A 21,049-nucleotide genomic window follows, 5' to 3' on the forward strand; every position below is an offset into this window, starting at 1 on the left:
TAACCTGGCTATGGTGGCACAGCACATACCTATAATCGCAGCACTTGGCAGGGTGGGGTTGGAGGAGTGCCATAAATCTAAGGGCAGCTAGGACTACATAGCAAGACCCTGTCTCAATAAATAGAAATCAAGCAAAAACCTAAAACTTCCAAAATTAATCCTTATGGAGACCGTGAATATTCTTTTCAGACTTCTTCATCAACTATTTACTAAATTCACTCAGAGGAACTCAGATAAAGAACACAGACAGGTAAGTTTTAGATGAAGTAAGAGCAGTCTTTGTTGTTGTTGTTTATACTGACAAGCATATGTACTTTCCTCACAAAAGACCATGTCAAGTATTTATAAAGGAAACTCTTTTCTAGCAATAACTTCTACTTAATAAGGATTAAAAGGACATAACATTTTTATCCTTATTATCCATGAATTAAATAACATGTTTTAATATCTTAATCAGAAATTATACAGAAGGAAACTGTAATACTAGGAGAGCCTGGTGTCCTGTGGTCTTTCCTTAATAACATCCCACTTTCAAGAGCCTATAATCTGCTCACAGAAAGCCTCCTCTCAAAGATCTTAATCAGATTCTGAGAAAATTCACACACGAAATAAACAACAGGCCACTAAATCCAAAACAATGCATGTATTAGCAGCTTTACAAAGGAGGGGCTCTGCGGGATGAGTCATTTCTAAAATGAAAAGATAAAGCCTTCAAGTGTTCTCTATTCAGGCAAAAAGTATATAAAGGTAGGAATCATTTAGCCACCGGCAGAGTGTGAAATTTTTCATCCAACCCATTCTTGTTTGGCTTTACACAAGCTTCAAACTAAGGATGGCAAAGATGAATCTCTCTTCCTACGTGTTAATGCTGGCCTTTTCTTTGTTTTCTCAAGGTATTTTACTTTCAGCTTCCAAGTCCATACGGAATTTAGAAGATGACATAGTATTTAATACATTTAGGATGGGGAAAGCCTTTCAGAAGGAAGATACTGCGGAACGATCAGTTGTTGCTCCTTCTCTGGAACAATACAAAAACGACGAGAGCGGTTTCATGAATGATGACGACAATAAAAACATAAAGGTAAGTATATGTAGTCCACTTTTTATCACACTAGAAATGAAAATGACTTTTATAATTAAAAACCACCCAGAAGTACACTTTGTATTTTAATTTTAGACATAGGCATACATGCAGTCATTGTGTGCATTACGATAACTAGGAAAATTTCATACTAACCAGGTATTTCCCCATCCTATCCAAAAGCTTTGTATCTTGTATCTCACATGTTGGGAGGTGAACATAGTGTAGAGCATCTTAGAATTGATTAGCACGAATGTTGTACAACTGTATTTTAGCTCTACTCTGAAGAAGACAAGCTGGGATACAAACCAATCTTCTCTTCACAGAACACAGGCTCCAAACAGAATCTCGTAACTCACGGTCTGCCACTGAGTCTGGCTGTAAAACCTTACCTCGCTCTGAAAGGATCAGTAGCCTTCCCAGCTGAGAATGGAGTTCAGAATACTGAGTCCACACAAGAAAAGAGAGAAATTGGGGATGAAGAAAACTCAGCTAAATTTCCCATAGGAAGGAGAGATTTTGACAGTGAGTAGTCTTCTAAACATTCAATTCCTACATATTAATTTTATAAAAGAGCTCTGAGCTTAACTGAGTCTGATCTGACCATAACAAAATCAAGACCATAGTTTAGTTCTAACAAATAACAAATATTAACAAATAGTAGGCAACCCATGTCAAAATGGTGAATTTTTCAAAATCAGTATAGTGGTTTGATTTATTCCGGATTCATTATAAGTTTTTCTTAATTCTGTGTGGTAATTATAGTCATTTGTTTCCTTTCAGTGCTCAGGTGCATGCTGGGAAGAGTCTACCGACCATGTTGGCAAGTCTGATACCTGTTGGTCCATAACATCCTTCCAGAAGAAAACAATTCATTGCAAGTGGAGAGGAAAGCCCTTAATGTTGATATAACCTGTGTATTATCCTAAATGTCTGTTTTAAAAAGAAATTGGTTAAGATATGTAATAATGTAAATGACATGCTTTGACTTGTGCATTAAACTTCACAAAAATTCTGCATAATTCTGACTTGCTGGTATTTTTGAACAGTGTTTAATATGTGAGCCTCACATACATTTATCAAAATAATAAAGCATCACAAGAGAACATCTTGGGAACTGATGTAATAAAGACATTCTATGCAGCCTTGAAACTTGAAACTTGCCTCCTTCAAACATTCAGGTTTAAATTTAATGGAGTAAATCCCAGTATCCAGAAACTGATCCAAAAAATGAAGGAGAACCATCTTCAATCGACCATTATAAATGACCAACTGAATCTCAAGAAACAGAGATCTACTTCCCTCCTTACCTTTTAAGGAGCTATTGCCCTCCCAGAGGAATAGAGGGCATTAAAGATGTGGGTGAGGACCCTCTGGGCACCCTCTTTGATTTGTTGGAAGCTGAGCTAAATAAATGTTCTTATCCTTCATTCCACCCAGTCTGTGTATAAAACCCACACAAGTCACTAAACAATGTTTCACGTGAACTGTTTGTTACCACAGGTATATTGAGAAACAAAGGTGAAAGCATTCATAAAAAAACAAAAAATTAATTCTTAGGAGTTAAAGAGTTAGCTCAGAGCTTTCTTTGGTGAATGGTCTCATATATACCTAAATCTAAAGCACATAGATGACAAAATCATAGCATAAAAAACTGTGTCAACTTGGTCTGGCCAGGAATCAATTTGTCCTTGGCAGTACATCTAATGCCTTTTGCTCCTTGGGCTAGTTTGCCACCACCAGCTCCACTGTGGGAGCCACTGGGCACTTTAGGGATCTTAACATTCTTATGTTGGTACAGTTCATTTCCATGAACACAGTGAATATTCTCACTGTCTAAATCCAGCTGTTTCCTCTTCAATATCTTCCTTTTTGTAGATTTTCTTGGTATTTTATCATCCTTACTTCTGTCCATACACACATTTTCAGAACTTGTTCCAATTCTTGCTTTTCCAATAGATGACTGTACTCCCTCTGTCATGAAGGAGGACAAGAGGGAAAGGAACAATGAATGATGCTTAGTATTATAAATCATGAGGCATATGAAATAATCATTAAAAATGGCTAGGCCATTTAAAACATATTTATAATATAATAATCCTACTAATTCGTCACCAGACGTAGCAGTTACCGCACTAACTTTCATTTTACTATGCCACCTCTCATCCTGAACAATACCTATGTAAAAACACAACAGACAAAACTATGAAGTATTTTCTAAATCTACTTAGTTAGATTAAATTATATTATATCATATTCCTTTTCATAAATCTGTACTTAGATTCAATTTCTAAAACAATCCAGGCCTAAAGACCCACATCTTTACATTTCTTAGTATGCTGCAGAAATAATCGAGTTTTTACTAAAGTAAAACCAATTAATTGTTCAAATAAGGTCAATTACCAGAAACATCATTTTTCAAGTGAAGGGCAGACAACGGCTTTGATGATGAGTTAACATTCCATTTATTCTTGCTCATTATGGAGTCATCTTTATAAGTACAAGCAAACTGGGATCTAATTAATGTTTGCCTCATCTGCTAACAAAAAAGAAAAAATATGCCATTATATTCTGTCTCATTTTCCATTTAGTTCTATACACGCTCCCTAGTGATTGACACACAATATGGAGACTGTCCTTACAAGTCCCACCACTCACTTGGAACTTTTAATCATATTTTGTCTCAGTTTTCAAATGCACTTGTTACCATGATTAGCCTCTTAGTGCATTTAGCAATACTAGCTTTATCCAGAGAGTTTATATTTTTATAACAGTTCTAAAATTTCTAATTACTTACTCCTTAGGAATTTTGTAACATGCTCCTTTGAGCTGCTTTGGAGTGAGTGTTATGATAAGTGAAGTAATAATACATACTCATACAATCATAAAAGGATGGGAGTTCTCTATCTTACAAGAGCACAAAGCTTTGAAAGATAGGACACGTGATTAAAGATACTGGTGGAAGGAAAAATACTAAGACAAAAATTAGGGTCGAGAAGTTAAAAGAGAGATAGCAAATGCTCAACAAGAGGAGCATAAACAACGGCAAGTCATGTCTTCTTGCTTAACACATGTATTTGAGAAAACCGGAGGGAGTCTTTAGCTATGTCATTTTACAAAGATGCAATAAAGAGTTTTAATGGTTGAAATTTCAAAATATACCCTTGCATTTAACCTCAGAGATAAGAAATTTAAGCTCAACTTTCTCATAAATAGAAGAAATCACACAGATAAAGTTAGCTTTAAGTGGGGTGTAGACACAGCGCAGTAGTCTTAACACTCAGAGGATAAAGTAGGAGGATCAACGCTGAAGGCCTGGATAATACTCTGAGACACTGAAGGGCAGGGCATGGGGAGAGGGAGAAGGAAAAGTTCATTTATGAAGTAAGACAGGAAGACATACAGTTTGGAAATGCATTCTGCAAATACAAGACTACAGAGCTTTTAAAGAAGTAGGAAAAGATTTCGGAACAATGCAGTCTACACACATAACGTGAATATCATCAATGACACGATTTCCCATTGTCTATAACCATTCATTATTATGGGAGGTTTCTCCAAATCAATAGATGCTACGCCATATCCTTTTAACACTTCAAACTATACTTATGTTTGATACAACTATGAGTATTTACCGATTAAAATCTAATTATATATTATATTCAGTAATTACATGTTATGTAGTCAGAGACCAGTGTTTCAATTCACGCATATGTTTGCAAAGACAATGGCAATGAAATCACCAACTATACTTTAAAGGTTATGAGACTAGCATCCTTCCCAGCAGTTTCATAAAAACCAATTTTACTTCGAATAATAAATTATCTTTAAGACTAATCAAACCATTTTCATAATAGTAAAAATAATAATAATTTTTAAAAGTTAAAACTATGGAGACTTTAAATAAAAGATCTGTGATTTTTTTTTAAAAAAAGAACTATGTTCCATATTTTTCCATGAAAAACTATTGAAGGTTTTTAATCACAAAGATGTAAAAGGTTGCACAAAAAAGTATAAAAATTCAGAAAACTAAAGTTACAGCACAGTGGGTTCTTATAGGAATGAGGACAGACAGATACAGGTGAGAAAAAAATGATTAACCATAAACACATGTCAAAATACAAAAAAAAAACCCTTTAAAAACTTAAAAAAAAACAACCAGCACCTTTATCCACTGTTCCATCTTGCTAGACCCTTATTAACTAGACAGTCTTGAGTAAGCCATCAACCTCGAACATGACCACACATAAATGAGATGAGTCATAGTCATCCCACAGAATTGTTAACATTACAGAAGTTAGAAAACAAACACACACACAAGCATTCCTGTGCAGTACAACTTTGATCCCAACACTGAGGAGGCAGAGGCAGGCAAATCTCTGTGAGTTCAAGGCCAGCCTGGTCTACAAAGCAAGTTCTAGGATAATGAAAGCCACAGAGTGACCCTGTCTCAAAAAACCAAAAGAGAGAGAGAGAGAGAGAAAGAGAGGGAGAGAGGAAGAAAGAGAGAGAGAGAGGGAGAGAGGGAGAGAGAGAGAGAGAGAGAGAAAGAGAGAGAGAGAGAGAGAGAGAGAGAGAGAGAGAGAGAGAGAGAAAGGTGTGTGAAGTCCCCCTTGTCTCAAACACCAAAATGCAGAGGAATAGAGATTATGAATATATGTAAATATATATGTATATACGGAGACATATATAAGATATGCATGTTCACTCTGGAGATCAATGCAGACACTGGATAGCTATTATAACACAGATGAAGCAGATATTCCTATAATGTAAGTTCTGCTGGATCAGATTTCTCAGGTCCAAGCCAATTCTGAAAGGATAACAGAATGTAGGTCAAAACACAGACTTTATAATCAACTTCTTCATTTTTAAATTTATTCAGTTATTAAAGAGAGTGCAAGCTACATTGGCTTGCATTTAAAACTTGAAAGGGAATGCTTTTCCTTTGTTCATAAAAGCAGAATTTTTCTGCACAAGATTAATGGTCACATAGAAATAAGGTTACTTCCTGTTGCAAATCTTCCAAATCTCTCTGTATATTTTAGTTGGAATCACAAATAAACAAAACAATTTCCTCTTGAAAGTGCTTTTGAAGTACCAAACAACTCAGAATAATGTCCAGATTCATACATGGCTGTTAAAAATCATTTTATGTTCAAGTTGTATGAGAGAAAAGGATTGGAAGTATTCTCTTCCAAAATTTCTCTCCTTTGGGGAGATTGCTATCCACAGTGAAATTACAACAAACTTCAGGTTTGTCATGTCACACACTGGGAAAGTCCTTTGCCACACCTCTTTTTAAATTTAAATTATTAGGAGGTTCCCAGTAAGAGGAAAACAATACTTCACATAGGAAAGCCTGACTCTAGTTAAAGCTCTGGGCAGGCATCAACAGAGTTAAGATATTAAGTCTTAAGCTACCACTACACAATTAACAGGCTTGGAAAGGGCAACTAGCCTCAAGATACCTGCTAACTATGTATCTTAAATAAGTTGCTCCAAATGTATCTTTTCATTCTTATATTACCAATTTTCAAAAGAATGGAGATTTTATGTCTTTTATTTGATACTGAAGAATTTGTACATATACAAAATAGTATCTTTTGCTATCAGAGAAAATTCAACTACACAGCTAAATAAAGAAGGTCACCTAAGCAATAGCTTTATGAGCCTTTCATTTACTCTTTGGCAGTGAACCAAACTTTCAACTCTAGAACCTAAATATAAAACCTTATCCTGCTACTTGCTACCAATGTGATCTATAAAATAACTTCCAGAGTTAATAAGGGTTAATTAGGACAGAATTTTAAGTGCCCTTGGTAGAAAAAAAAAATACTGCTGTATATTAGGTAATGAGGAGTCAGCCTCTCAAAACACACAAAGCTTCACTCACGTGTCTCTTTCTTTCCTTTGTTGGGGCTCTTTATGTGGCCAATAGCAATCCTCAGTGTATATCCCCAAACCCGCAAATACCAGGAAGCAATCACCAACACACTAAGAAGAGTGATCTTCGAAGGACTCATTCTTGCTGGGTTCTTAGTTTAGCTCTTCTGCTTCGTAGCTTTACTGTACCTTTAAAATGTGCTTTCCTAAACTTACCTGCCTTTTCTAATCATGCCACTGTAAGAGAGCTCAGCCATGACCTACTCTAGCTGGGACCAGGAGTCTCCAGTCTGCGGCTTACTACTTAATTCTAGTTACCTCTTATTTGAAAGCAGCTTATTTCTCCCCAGAGTCACGTATTTTCTGACCCTCACTTTTCTGTTGTCGAAGGAATGGTTGGGGGAGATACAGAGGTCACCAGAAGCAACAGTCTAAAGAAGTTTCTGGTTCCTGGGTCCCTTTCTTGAGTTTATTACTAAATATCATCAGAAGGTCTACCTTATCTTGGGGCCACACTTCATTCTAATTAGAGGGCCGCTTAGATGAGACTTAGTAGGAGCCCAGGAGTCTTCACTTCTCTCAGAACGTGCATGTCAGAGTCCACTCGCACTCCTTACTATCCAGTTGCTATGTCTACCACTTCTCTGAAAAATAACAAGAAAAGAGAAACGCCTTTACTTGGCTTCCCAGTTTGGGAATCCAAAGGACAATTCAGTGTACTCAATAGTTCTGTATCTCTGTTATCTGTCAAGTAGGACTAGATTAGTACTGTATTCTCTGTATCTGATAACTAGGACTAAATTCATACTGCATCTCTGATAACCAGAACTAGATTAAGTTGTTAAATCACGCTAAGCTTCTTACCTCTGCAACTATTAGCTCACTGTGGGCCATGCTGAAGTGCACTGCAACTTATGACAAGACTTTTTGCTGTTTGTTCTCAGTGACTGCTTTTAGGGAGTGTGTGTGTGCATGTGTGCACACGTGTGCATATTCGTGTGTATGTGTGTGGGGGTGTGTGTGTGTGTTTGTGTGTGTGTGCGCGCACGTGCGCGCGCACGCATGCAGCTGCTATCACTCGACCTGGTATGGAAGTCAATGGTGGTTTTCCTAGGGTGTCTGTTGTCAGTCACTCCATCACCTTAATTTCTGAGACAGAGTCTCTCGCTGACATTAGAGATGGGCAATTTGGCTTGGCTGGATAGCCAGTGAGCACTAGAATCCCTTGTTCTACCCTACCACTGCCTGCCTCCTCTCCTGGAGCTAAGGTCACAGGAGCAAGCCACTGTGGCAGCTATTTCTTGGTTGCTAGGAATCTGAACCTGAGTCTCTGTGCCTGCACAGTGAACATTTTACCCACTGAGCCACCATCTCCTCCGCCCTGTTTCTCTTAGTTGTAATTACTTTGCAATTCACGTTAGGAAGCAGGAGAGAGGAGATTCTGAGAATCAATCTCAGTGCACCTATTATTTAACTTGGATAAGCTTTCAATTTTTCCCAGGCTAACCTTGGTTATCCAAGAAAGAATTTTCTAACACCCCAGGACAAGGAGTGTTTAGGGAGGTAACAATTACAGAGAGGCAACTGTCTTACACTACTGACATCTAAATTTCACTGTACCTACTGTTCCTTGTCTTAAGGATCCCATACCTTCTGAATTGGGTCATTTCCATTATTAAGTAGATAACTACATATAAGACACAGATTCATTGAGATGCTAAAAAAGCATTAAAGAAAAAAATATGTATGCCCTTTCAGTTGAGGCAGATATGCAAGGGACCAGCAAATCAAGACATAAGGACTAAAACACACAATACACAGAAGTTAGGAAGATTAAATGGGCCCTTAAAAATCTTCTAATAAGAAATATAAAAACAATTTAATAAATGTTGTAAACTAGTTTGAAAGTAATGGTAAAGAAGTGGAAGAAATATCCTCCAAAGGCCTGTCCATATCAAACACAGAGGTTTAACAAGGTCCTTCCAGTTTCCTTCACAGGAGAATTTACTGGATTATCAGATGCAAGTTTTCTTAATAGACAGACCACAGTGTGAAATGAAAGGTGAAGATCTAGCTGTAAATTCTCTAATATTTTTTTCTTCTAAAATGCTTGAAGTAGTTCAAATGTAGACCACATATAACTTCCATAACAAAGAAAAAGAAAACATACAAAAAACTTCACCACAACTCTATACCAATAGAGAAAAAGTAACAGAAAAATATAGCAATAAGTGGTTGAATACTATTTCATCAACACTCTAAGAGTTAATATGGGCAATATTTCTTATTATTTCCAGCACTCTACCTGGCTGTGCTTCAGCTATATGTCTGGTTAAATTGAAAGATTTCATATTTTGCTTTTCCAAAGGCTATTTACTATAAAGTATGATTACGAATAGTAATTCTTTACTGTCTTTTAGTTTCAGACCTGTGTAGATGAGGCTGCCAAAGCAATGCCAGTTTAATTCACACTTTGCCAAGTGACATAAGATACTGCACAGTCATTGTAATAGTAGACACCATCCTTCTAAAATGTGTTTCTATCTGTGCAAATAATACTAAATTAGATGATCTTTTCTATTTCTCTAGCACACATGCATTTGTTTTCATTTTATAGTAATTAGCTGACTCTTGAGAATTTCTAAAAATGCACAAAACCAAACTACATTCTAAATATTTGTCCTTACACCCACAGGTAAGTGCACTCCTCATCACTTACCAAGGAAACTACTTCTTTGTGACAGATGGAAACCACTATAGAAAACCATAACCAATCAAAACAGAGAGTTGTGGAGCCCAATCCCAGGGGATAAATCTACAACACAACTCCAGCACCTAAGACTCTGAGGTCAATGGAGAAGACAGGGCAGAAAGAATTTTTGAAGCTGGGGAACCAGAGGATTTGTTGTGCTTCTGTCTTAAGATTGTGTCTCTTAAGAATATTAGACCAGCACGACTGCCTAAACATGACCTGCACATGCTAATAACATACATGAGGGCAGTGAGGGACGTGGGGAGGGGAATCTCAAGAGGCCTCAACCTACATAGAGAACTACAAGCAACTTGGGAATGCTGAAAGTAAGGAGGATAGTCTTCCCCAGGGAAAAGTACACCAATATCAAATGATCAACCATGAAAGTAAATACAAGCAAGTAATAGTATAGAGACTAAACAGGTTAGAATTGTGTGTGTGTGTGTGTGTGTGTGTGTATCATAAAATAATTAACAACATAACATATAAAAACATAACAATTAACAATAAAGAGGTCATGAATTTTAAAGAGAAAAAGGAATATATATATTTAAAAAATAAAAGAGCCGGCAGTAGTGGCGCACGCCTTTAATCCCAGCACTTGGGAGGCAGAGGCAGGAGTATTTCTGAGTTTGAGGCCAGCCTGGTCTACAGAGTGAGTTCCAGGACAGCCAGGGCTACACAGAGAAACCCTGTCTCAACAAAAACAACAAAAAAACAAACAAACAAACAAAAAAATTTTTTAAAAGAAATACAAAAGAATAATACAAAAAATACAAAAAAGTTATTTTTTTCTGTTGTAGCAAGATGAAAATTATTTAATAATTTAAAGATAAGTATAATTTTTATATAAACTTTTAATAATACTTACTAACTTACAACATATATGCCCAATATATAGAAACTACTGAATACATTCCATTAAAACATAAAACCAAAAACAATTTAGATGTTTGAATAAATGCATTATCAACTTCAGACACAAATGTTCTAATGGAAAATCGAAAACTTACTTCACGTTACATGAAAACAGATAACCACTAAGGAACAATGTAAGACTCTCTCATCTGAATCTATAACTAAAGATCTTCTACCATTGTGCCTTCGGAATTTATAATTTGGAATATATATATATATATATATATATATATATATATGTATGTATGTGTATATATATATAATATTATCTATTATATAATTAAAATTTATAATATATACAAATATATTATATTATATTATATTATATTATATTATATTATATTATATTATATATTATATATACATATTACATATATTATATATAATATATACAAATATATAATCCTAAAAATATATAATACTTTTAGGATTACAGATAACTTTAAGAGTACAGATAATTTGGGATGCGATCTGAAGGCCCTCTCCCTTTACAGCTGACCATGTCAGGTCTTGTTACAGGATGGCAGCATATCAAGTCTCCATTCCGTTAAAAATGCTGACATACACATAAGGACACAGCTTCTTTATTTTTTCTTTCACTCATTCATACACACTGATCTAACAGTTACAATAGCTCTGCTTACTTCTTTCTTTCATTTTAGAGCCAGTAAATTAAAAAGCCACAGATAGGTCAAGATTATATAAAAGCAATGTTGTTCTCCACAAACTGTCAATGCTAATTTTTCATTTACTCCTTGTGTTATATGAATTGCATAATTACAAAATCCAGCCTAGTTTTATATATTCATTTCTCCCAAAATAAAACAATAGCTATCATTTTATGTATAAAATGAACTTTCATATACCTTATTTTTCTCTGCTTCTAGTGACCTATGGATTCGCTCTCTGAGGGGTTTAACTGATGTATTCTTCACTTGTGTTGGAGACCTATGGGAGGAAAACAAATGAAGCATATTAATAGGGCTTGGATGTTCCTGTCCTTTCAAAATGTACATTGACATTTAGTCGCCACTGAAACACGGCTCAGAGGGAAGGCCTGGAGAAGGTGCTGAGGTCGGTGATGGATTAGTGAGAGCACTTGAGGGCCTCACTCACATTATCCTTTCAAATTTTCTGCCATATGAAGATGCATGGGCAAGTGCAATTCACAACGAACAGGCCTCCACCTACCAACGACAATCAGCCTGTTGACACTGTGATCTTGAGTTTCTAGCCTACAGAACTATGAGAAATTAATTTGTTATTTGAAAGTTACCCAGTCCAAAATACATTTTGGTAGCAACTCAAATAAACTATGACACTCATAAGCCAGAGAAGCTTTTAAACTAATTTTCTCCCTACTCTCAAAAGCATATTTACAGGAGAAAAAAACCTGCCATGTGATTGTATTTAACCATTAAATGTGACTGTACACAAATGGAAGAGACAACTCCAGTTAAAGGATCTCCAAGGGTAACTTCTCAATTGGATAGAACACATGCCTGGTAAGAAAGGGACAAGAGAGAAAACGTGCACACATTAAAACGATCATGTAAGGAAAGCAAAACAAAACAAGATGGCATCCTCTAAGGAGGTAAGGTTCTCACCAGAACCCACTGTGCCACCTCTGCTGCTATCTCCTCACAGCAGGCCTGTTGTATAACTGCAGTCTGTATCCGCCTATGGTACTTACGGCTGCTGGAGCAATGCCAAGGCAGTGTCAAGGTCTTTATATAACATCAACATTCACTTAGCAAGGAAGCTAACAAATGCCAACCCTGCTATAAATATGGTGTGTATGCCTCATCCTGTGATTACACAGAATAGTGGTCAATAAAGAATGACTCCACGTTTGGGAGAAGTCTTTGCTACTTGTTAATTGAGCTCTCTTTGGCATATTTTAAAATTACTCTCAAGCCTCAAGTCTTCACTAGACATCAGGAACACTACTAAAAAAGAATTGCTTTAAGGGCTGTGATTTAACAAAGTTCTGACGTACACCAAAACAAATAAATATTTTTATAGCAATATACTGAAAACACTCTTAAATGCTACATTGTAACTATAACTGGGCTACAGTGAAGTGCCCAATCTTCCTTTAGCTTTTGTTTGCCTTTACCATACTCCACAGTCACTTTCAAGTTTCCTACCATAAGTATAAGTTCCTCTGATAATCAACAAGGTACTTTCTATTTAAAAAAAAAAGTCAAGTTAGTGCCTTCACACATAGCTTCCATATTACGTACTTAAAGAGTGTAAGAATCGACGTTCCACCGTGAGGAACTGTACTTCCTTCATTGTATAAAAGCTCGGCTTTATTTCTGGTAGGAGCACGGGCTGCGTCTTCATCCAAAAGAACCAGTAAAATCTTCACAGCATCTCTGCCACAGTATGCGGTATCATGGTTTATGGCAAAAGATTTTGGCTAAAACAAAAATTAATTTTAAAGTATACATAATAACCACACCAGATAGATAAGTCAGCCACACATTTCTATTTCAAATGGCACGCTTCTTCATTTATTGCTGAAATCACAGAAAATCAGCTAGAAAAAGTGGATATAAGATATGCAGACATTTTTCCTTTAAGCCACACTATACCAATTTTTAGACATATAAGAATATCATCAAAGGAAGGCATTTGTTTCTGATGTGAGGGACATTAGTCTTTAAGATAGAAAAATCTAATCACTATCTAGTTAGGCCTCAACCCCATGACTTTACCTCTAAATCTCTGTGTACTTTTTCTCTTATACAAAAGGGGGCTGGAGTTCTGGCAACCCAAAACAAACTCAGACATGGTTAAGAGCCAGAAGTGGTAGTACATGCCTATGTCCCTCACTGGGGAGGCGGAGGCATGAGTTTGAGACTAGTTTCAGTTACATAAGTTTGAAGATCAGCCTGGCTTATAATGAGACCCGGTCTCAACAAGGCAAAATGAAAAGATTTAATCAAATGGAAATACATGATTATTCTATGCTCTAAGCATTATTTTAAGAAACTAAAGCTTCAAAGGTGAAAACCAGTACCTTCTAAGAGGTACCTTCATCACAAAGTTTCATTACAGTGCTGTGATATTTCCAAGGTGGACATACACTGTGGTGCAAGCACCTAAAAGACAATGGTCAATGCTGTATGGAGTGAAGGACAGCCTCGGGGAGGAGTCACAGAGAGAGAGGAGCTCAGAGGTGAGGTAGGAGGAGAAGTCTAGGTCTCTAGGTGAGAGAGAGTTCCAGTGAAGGAGTCTGAAGGAACCCTGCATGTCATGCACTGATGTTATGGCTCAGCCTGCTACAAAGGTAAAACATCTTGCTTTATTAAACAAGTACAATAATCTTAATTATACTTTAGAAAAATCAACAATAGCAACATGTAAAATATATTTTAGGGTAAAATTTGTCAAATATGGGCATGGCTACAGCAGACTAGAAGAATACAATAAATTAGTTTTGAAATGAAATAGCCTGAACTAGAGACAAAGAAGATGGATTAAAAAGGAAGAGCTGGAAAATGTAGTAATTAGACAGAATAAATGAATGTGATAGGTAATCTGCCAATGCAAAATTACATACAGGTTCATATGAACATATATGGGCATTTTTGTTAGGTTTGAAATATCCCACTAATTATGTCCACTGCAGGACTCTGAGGAGATGCTTACCTTGTCTATGTTTATGACATACTCACTGGCAAAAGGAAAGTAGTGACAGTGTCCTTCCATTTGGGGTGAGGGACACTGCCTAAATATCAGAGATAACCTTTCGGGTGGCACCTGTGCCAGTCCCTTCAAGATTCATCATTTGGCTTCTTTTCTCTATTTGGCAGCTCAGGCCACCAGATGTAATGTACAGCGCTACTCAAAGTAAAACCAGGAGCTTACCATGATCTGGTACTTACCACATAGTTCATATAGCAGTGTCAGCACATGCCACATTGCTAACAGTACCTTCGCTGAATATCATTTGACTGGATTTTCAACATTTGTGATTTAGTGGGAAACACAAAACTAACAGCAGGTGGTTTGTGTCAGGATTCTGATGCCTGTAGATGGGAGGCTGGCACTGAGCATCTGAGATGGCGGTGGTTCCTGGCTTGCACTCGCATACAAAACCTTATGCTTTGTGCCAACACAGTCACTCAAAATGTTGGCATGAAATAAATAGGGGAGAATCCCAGAATCTTCCCCATGATGCCTTTGAAGTAAATCTAAGAAGGCACATTTTTGCAGGAAAATTAGAAAAAATGATCGCCAAGGCCTGTAGATGAAAGAATGAATAAATAGGCAAGGCAAAAGTCTTCCTTCCTGTACTGCCTGCTGTGGTAATACCTAATGAAAGGGCCTTTGTTAACCAAATAGATACAACAATACAGTCAGGCATAATCATTTAAGGTGTAATTCCAGCATCAGAAGACTATGCTAAGAGTTTGAGACTGGCCTGGGCTACATAGGGAGTTCCAAACCAACCAGGGCTACACAGTAAAACTTCAGCTCAAATAAAAACAAAGAAAGAAAAACAAAAGAAAAAGGCAGATCTACTATAATATATACTCTAAGGTTCTGTTCTGTATTTAAAGTCATGGTAGCTCACTTCTGCAGCAATAATCTATTAAAATTGACTATTGATGCAAGAAAGCCAAGGAAGAAGTGCATATTGTATAAGATTCTCAAGTATAAGGAAGACTGAATTGTAATCAACTGGAAATGTAGTTAGTAATAAAAAAATTATATAGCTCTATAAATGAAAACTAAACTTCTGACTACAAAACTAGTCTTCGGGAACTGTTGCTGCCTTGCAAGAGGGAAGAGTACTGGTCAAAACAAGACTATTATTTTGAATCTAAGCAAATAGAAAAAGAATGGTATTATAGGAATAATTATTGAAAAGTAGCTCTAAGCACCTTAAGTATTAAGAGACACCAGAGATTATCCAACGCCTTTTTAACAAATACATTTTCACTAAAGATGTTATGATTTGTCCTAAGTTGAACATAATCCTATTGAGAAAATTAAAATGTAGAAAATACATCTTCTTACTTAAGTAGCAACAGCAAACAATTTCTGAAATGAATAGAGGAGATTATGTTTTATATAGAACAATAAAGAATAAATCCATTACCGGGACAGGACTGATGTTGGTGGCGCTGACAGCTATAGCTTCTTGAGAATTAATAATATTTTTAATCCTCAAATTCAAATCCTGAACAACTTCCTCTACTGCTTTATAAAAGGGCTCCCCACTGCTGTGGCCTTTGATCAGCTGTGTCTTTATTGCAGAGAATATCCGACCCCCTGCAAGGCTGGGAATAGAATAAGAGTTTGCTTGTAAGAGTTTTGTAAGTGATAGTATGCTTATAAGCTTCAAACTTATTTCTCCGTGTTAATCAACACCTTTCAAAAACATGACTTTGATCTTATACATCAAATAGCAAAGCACTTAAGGAAAAAATAAAAACCATGCGAAACAAAAAGTTATTCTAAAACCCAAGATGTCATACATTACATCTTCCTTGATATGAAAGCTGAAAAAAATTTTAACTGTATAAAATATAATGACAGATCAGATTAATTTCTATGTATCTGAAATACTTAAAGTATGTACACAATACTAAGACAACAAAAACAGTCACCTAAAACAGCCTGGAATATCATTTCATCTTAAAACCAACTCAATAAGCTATTATTGAGTCTCATAAAAATTGAATAACTTATCCTAGGTCACATGGTATTCCAGGAAAGGAAGAGGAAAGAAGAAAGCTAACCCAAAAGAAATACTATACCGCCATACATAAAGGATTATTATATACAGAAGAGGAAATTAAGCAAGTCAATATTGATCCAAAGCAAACCAAAAACTAAACCAGCTACAGACAATAGGCTAGTGTTTTTCAAAACCTGCAATCAATGTTTTCTTTCTGTGCCTGAATTTGGGTTGCAGCTTCTGCTCTACAGGACTGACATAGGTCCAGTGTGAGAAATGCGCAGGAGGATAGACCTTGGTCTGTTCTGAAGAAAAAATTAGAGGTGTCCAATAGAAACAGGGTTTCCATTGAAGTCATGAGATATTCTTAGAAAGGCTGTGTCCAACAAGACAGCACTCTGGTTTGACATGGAGTTATGACAGCTCTGCCTCTCTGTACCTTGGCCATGCTACTAAGCTTCTCCTTTGTAGTAGCATAAAGGAAAACCTATCAGCTGAAGTTTTCATCCTCAATATCTGATGACCAGATTATACATCTTAGGTATTCTAACAAGCGTGTGAAGTAAGATTGATCAGCTAAATATTTGGGCCAAGGGGAAAGGGCAATTTTTGAGATAATCACAGAGAATTGAAAGTCCGATGGCAGCTCAATAGCGCAGTCTCTGCCACGTTTCCTAGCATAAGAATCATATTCAATTTTGTTTGAAACACCAACTCCTGATGCTAGCTTACTGAATCACTTTCTCCAGGAAGGGTGACATTGGTGCCACAGGTGACTTTTATGCTGGAGCAATGTGGGAAGCATTTCAGGCAAAAATCAGTTCTGAGAAAGAAATCTATACTTTGAGCAGACATCTCACTGAGCTAGGTAAGACTAGAGGGAAATATTCAAATATCTCCAATCCTCCCCTGGGAAAGAGCTAGTGTAGTAAGCTGTGACTGGCAAATGAGCAGGATAAATGGCTTTTCCTGAAGGCCATTTTTTTTTAGCATTGCCTTCTGGGGGTCAGGTGCTGAGTGTGCAGAAAGGTGGGAGGGGCAGACTGAGAACTCCTCATTTGATATAATCCTCAGGAGGAGGGAGTTACTATGACTCTTATTAGATTTACTCTTTTTACTTTCTAATTGGGGAAATTTTTTCTAAAACTTTTTCCTACAGAGTAGCAATATAGTAATAAGATTGTTTTGAATTTATTCATTATAAACAGAGCAATAGCTAAATTCTACTGTTTATTTTAATGTTTTTCTTTTAGAGTCTTTGAATTTTGAACCAATACAATCATATCACTACCAGATAGTTTTATTCTTTTAATTATTTTACCTACCATTTAATTTTCTTGCCACGCTAATTTGACTTGTCCATCAAATACTGGGCTGCAAAGACATGATGACGCACGAGCTCTCACCTGAATCTTAAATTGAATGCTAAGACAATTTATAATAACTAGGTTTTTATAGGAACCCTTTTATCGGATTAGACAGTCTTCATTCTTAGTTCATCTTTACACTGAGGGATCATCCCTGCGGGGTTATATGTCCATATCAGACCTGTAATTTGAGCTGTGCCAATCCTGTGCCATAGCGTTGGTAACATGATTATCCCACAAGCATGAGTACCTGAATTTGATCCCCAGCATACACATAAAAAGCCCAGTGTAGTGGCGTGCTCGAGTAATCACAGAGCTAGGAAGGTGAGGAGAGCAGATGCCTGGGACTTGTTGGCCAGCTACCTCAGCCAGCTAGGCAAGATCCAGATGCCAGTGAGACCAGGCCCAAAATACAAAGTGGACAGCTCCTAGAGGGTTGATCTCCAGCTCCCACTCACAGGTCCACACCCACCCACACACACACACACACACACACACCTGCCACACACACAGAATACAATCTCCAGTTCACCAGGCCCACTATGTGACTTGCTCCATTTTTGACTTGTCTCTCTGACTTTTCTTCACCTGATTCTTGGTCTATGGTTTACTTGCCTACTCATCCAAAGCATTAAGAAGCATTTAAGAATGTTAGCCAGCATTATTAAATTTTTGTTAATTAAAGGGTAATTCCTGGTACTTTGTCCTACTTCTGTAACCAGAAGTCTAGGCTGGTTCTAGGAATCACTTCACTTATATAAGAACTTGCTTTTCAGCTATTACTTTAAACTTAAACTTATATTTCTACTAAAAGAACAGACAAATTGGATGAACTATAGCCAAAATGAATCCATAGTTAGCACTTTGGCATTCTGTTTTTTTCTGGGAACTACTCTTCTGAAAGAGTTTTGATGGTAAATTCTGTTATGTACTTTGGTTCCATTAATTTGTAAAAATTATTTATAATATATGATACATGCTCTTAAGTCAGTCTATCATCACTCAGGATGAATATAAAAGTCATGGTTTACAGATTTCAACGATGTGAATGACGTGGCTTGGTAGTGACAAGCTGCTACTACTATGCCTGAGGGACAGCAATTTACTTTTCTTTACATGATGCGTGTTTATGTATGTTAATGACTTGGTGGTTAGCTATTAATGTACAAGAATTGACAAATGTGTAATCAGCCCTTTCAAAAAAGACTAGTATTAGTTTATCATCCTGCTTGTTTAGGGCCATTAAGGATGACTATTGAAAAAAACATGACAACTATAGAACACACTATATACATACATAGCTATTATATGTATTGTATCAACATTTTAAACTAGATGTTTTATGGTTTAAGTACTGTCAATAATGTTTGTGTAATTCCAATTCTGGTTGGTTTTCCCCTAACTAGGCTAGACTTGTTCTCGTAGTTGTGAAATGCTATGCATATTATTCCCTATGTGATTCCTCATGTTAAGGAGCCTCTAAGTGATAATACAAACACTAATGGGGGAATTTTAGCACAGTAGCTACAGGTCACAGGATCTCTGCCTTAAAGTAATGCTGGATGAGGTTACTGACCTGAGAAAAACCCTTTTTATTAAAGATGGTCTTCTAAGTGGTTTTTAAGTATATCCTTTTATTGAAGTATCAAGGTCAATTATATATGTTTATTAAAGCTACAAATAAACTAACAAAAAATTTGATAGTCAAAGATGAAATAATGTCTTAGTTGCAAATTATAAGAATAAAATTTTCACATATTAGGAAGAACACTATCATTTATTTCCCCCATTCCTTCTATAAGAATAAAATTCTCAAAATGGTGTAATTCATCAGCAGAATTGTTTCTAGGAAAAGATTTACAAGACTTATGTTTCAACTATTTGCCAAGGTTAACATGTTAGGCATTAGCAAACATTCTAAACACTGCTACTATGACTAATTCATTTATTTCCTAATCAAGCCAACCATTAGACTCTCTAGTGTCTATTTGTTAATCCAGTGGCTTCATTCAAGTTGGTGCTTTTAGAACTTGGATGCTCCAGAAGTTTAACAATCCTCGAGGCTTTCTGTGCTATGGGCTGGCTTTCCAGCATGAACAAAAGCTTGTGAGGGAGAATGAGACTAAAAAGATAGAGGGGGTGTGAGAGGGAAGTGAAAGGAAGAATGAGCTCTTGCTGACTTAGATAAACACTCTAAGAAGACTTAGATCAGAGAATTAAACTGCAGCTCCCCTTCACCACACTACAGTCCCCGGCAGAAAACACAGTGAGGATGGCAACGACAGGCATAGTTGAAAACCAAGTGGCTGGCCGAACTGCTAGGCAATAGTATGAACAAGCATCTTCATCTAAGTTAGTACTCTTTATTTTACTAAATATACTGTCTGCCTCTGCCATTATGTACTCAAGAATTTGATAACTATTTGCTTTAATACTTTTAAAAATTAAATATGACTAAAGGTGCATTAAGTAGTGTAAAAACACTTCTGAAACATTTTCAAGCAAAACAATAATTAACAACACATAAGATGGGTAATTTCCAACCAAATTAATATTCTGTAACCACATATTTAGCCTACTATAAAACATATAGCATTTTTAAATTCGTAACAACAGAACCTAATTAATTTATATAAACTGAAGCTTCCAAGACCTTTTTCAGGTAAAAATATAGCATGCATTTTATGGTGGCATCTACTGGCAAACTTCAGAAATGCAGCCAGCTTAGCTAAAATGGCTTCATGAAGAGGGGCTGAAGACAATGAGTGTCCAAAGGCATTCCTCTCCCCCTGCCCCTCTTTCCTATTTACCTATCTCCATTCTTCCTTGGAATGAGAGACTATCATAATGCTTCCTTCATAAGATAACCACAAACTTACCTTCAGACACAAGAATTAAATCCATCTCTATCCCTTGAGTTGTAAGGTGGAGGAACAAAGAGGAGACAGAAACCAGATTGAGAGCTCTGCATTAGATTATACTCACTTTGCAGACTGACCACAATTCCTGAGGTCTGCTCCTATATCTGGTATGGAATCCTGAAGGTCTTTAATTGCAGTACTATCAAAAATTGCAGAAAGATCACACTGGCATCAGTGTACTAACAGGATTGCAGGATGAATCATGTTACCCAGACCAGCAACACAGGACTTGAGACACGATGAACAACTCAGATAGGTGAAAGGGCCAGACAAAAAAGGATGGAACTGAAAAGGCCAGCAAAACCCAGAAATACGGCTATAGCTACAGGGATAGGGACCTAAGATGCAAACATGCCATAAATAAATGGATAGATAGATGATAGATAGATAGATAGATAGATAGATAGATAGATAGATAGATAGATA

The 21,049-nt window shown here is 36.5% G+C and overlaps 2 protein-coding genes across 3 annotated transcripts in view; one reads left to right on the plus strand and one right to left on the minus strand.

Annotated features, from left to right (window-relative positions):
• The first annotated feature begins 774 nt into the window (after nucleotides 1-774).
• Pmch (pro-melanin concentrating hormone) lies at nucleotides 775-2,102 on the plus strand. The gene is made up of 3 exons (XM_028778066.1): nucleotides 775-1,081; nucleotides 1,408-1,606; nucleotides 1,865-2,102. Exons 1-3 carry the CDS (start codon nucleotides 833-835, stop codon nucleotides 1,912-1,914), a joined length of 498 nt encoding a protein of 165 aa, XP_028633899.1. The 5' UTR covers nucleotides 775-832; the 3' UTR covers nucleotides 1,915-2,102.
• Nucleotides 2,103-2,720: 618 nt separating this feature from the next.
• Nucleotides 2,721-21,049, minus strand: part of Parpbp (PARP1 binding protein) — a 39,356-nt gene continuing 21,027 nt past the window's right edge. Inside the window, exons 6-10 of one of the 2 annotated variants that reach the window (XM_028778059.1) lie at nucleotides 15,754-15,934; nucleotides 12,884-13,062; nucleotides 11,504-11,585; nucleotides 3,485-3,617; nucleotides 2,721-3,055 (exon numbers count right to left, since the gene is read on the minus strand). In XM_028778059.1, coding sequence (XP_028633892.1) covers nucleotides 2,721-3,055; nucleotides 3,485-3,617; nucleotides 11,504-11,585; nucleotides 12,884-13,062; nucleotides 15,754-15,934 — 910 coding nt within the window. Of the gene's footprint in view, nucleotides 3,056-3,484; nucleotides 3,621-11,503; nucleotides 11,586-12,883; nucleotides 13,063-15,753; nucleotides 15,935-21,049 lie in introns of both variants that reach the window. The other variant, XM_028778060.1, reaches the window with a different exon arrangement.

This window comes from Grammomys surdaster, unplaced genomic scaffold (genome assembly GCF_004785775.1).
Source record: "Grammomys surdaster isolate TR1022 unplaced genomic scaffold, NIH_TR_1.0 322, whole genome shotgun sequence".
NCBI classification, from domain to species: Eukaryota; Metazoa; Chordata; class Mammalia; order Rodentia; family Muridae; genus Grammomys; species Grammomys surdaster.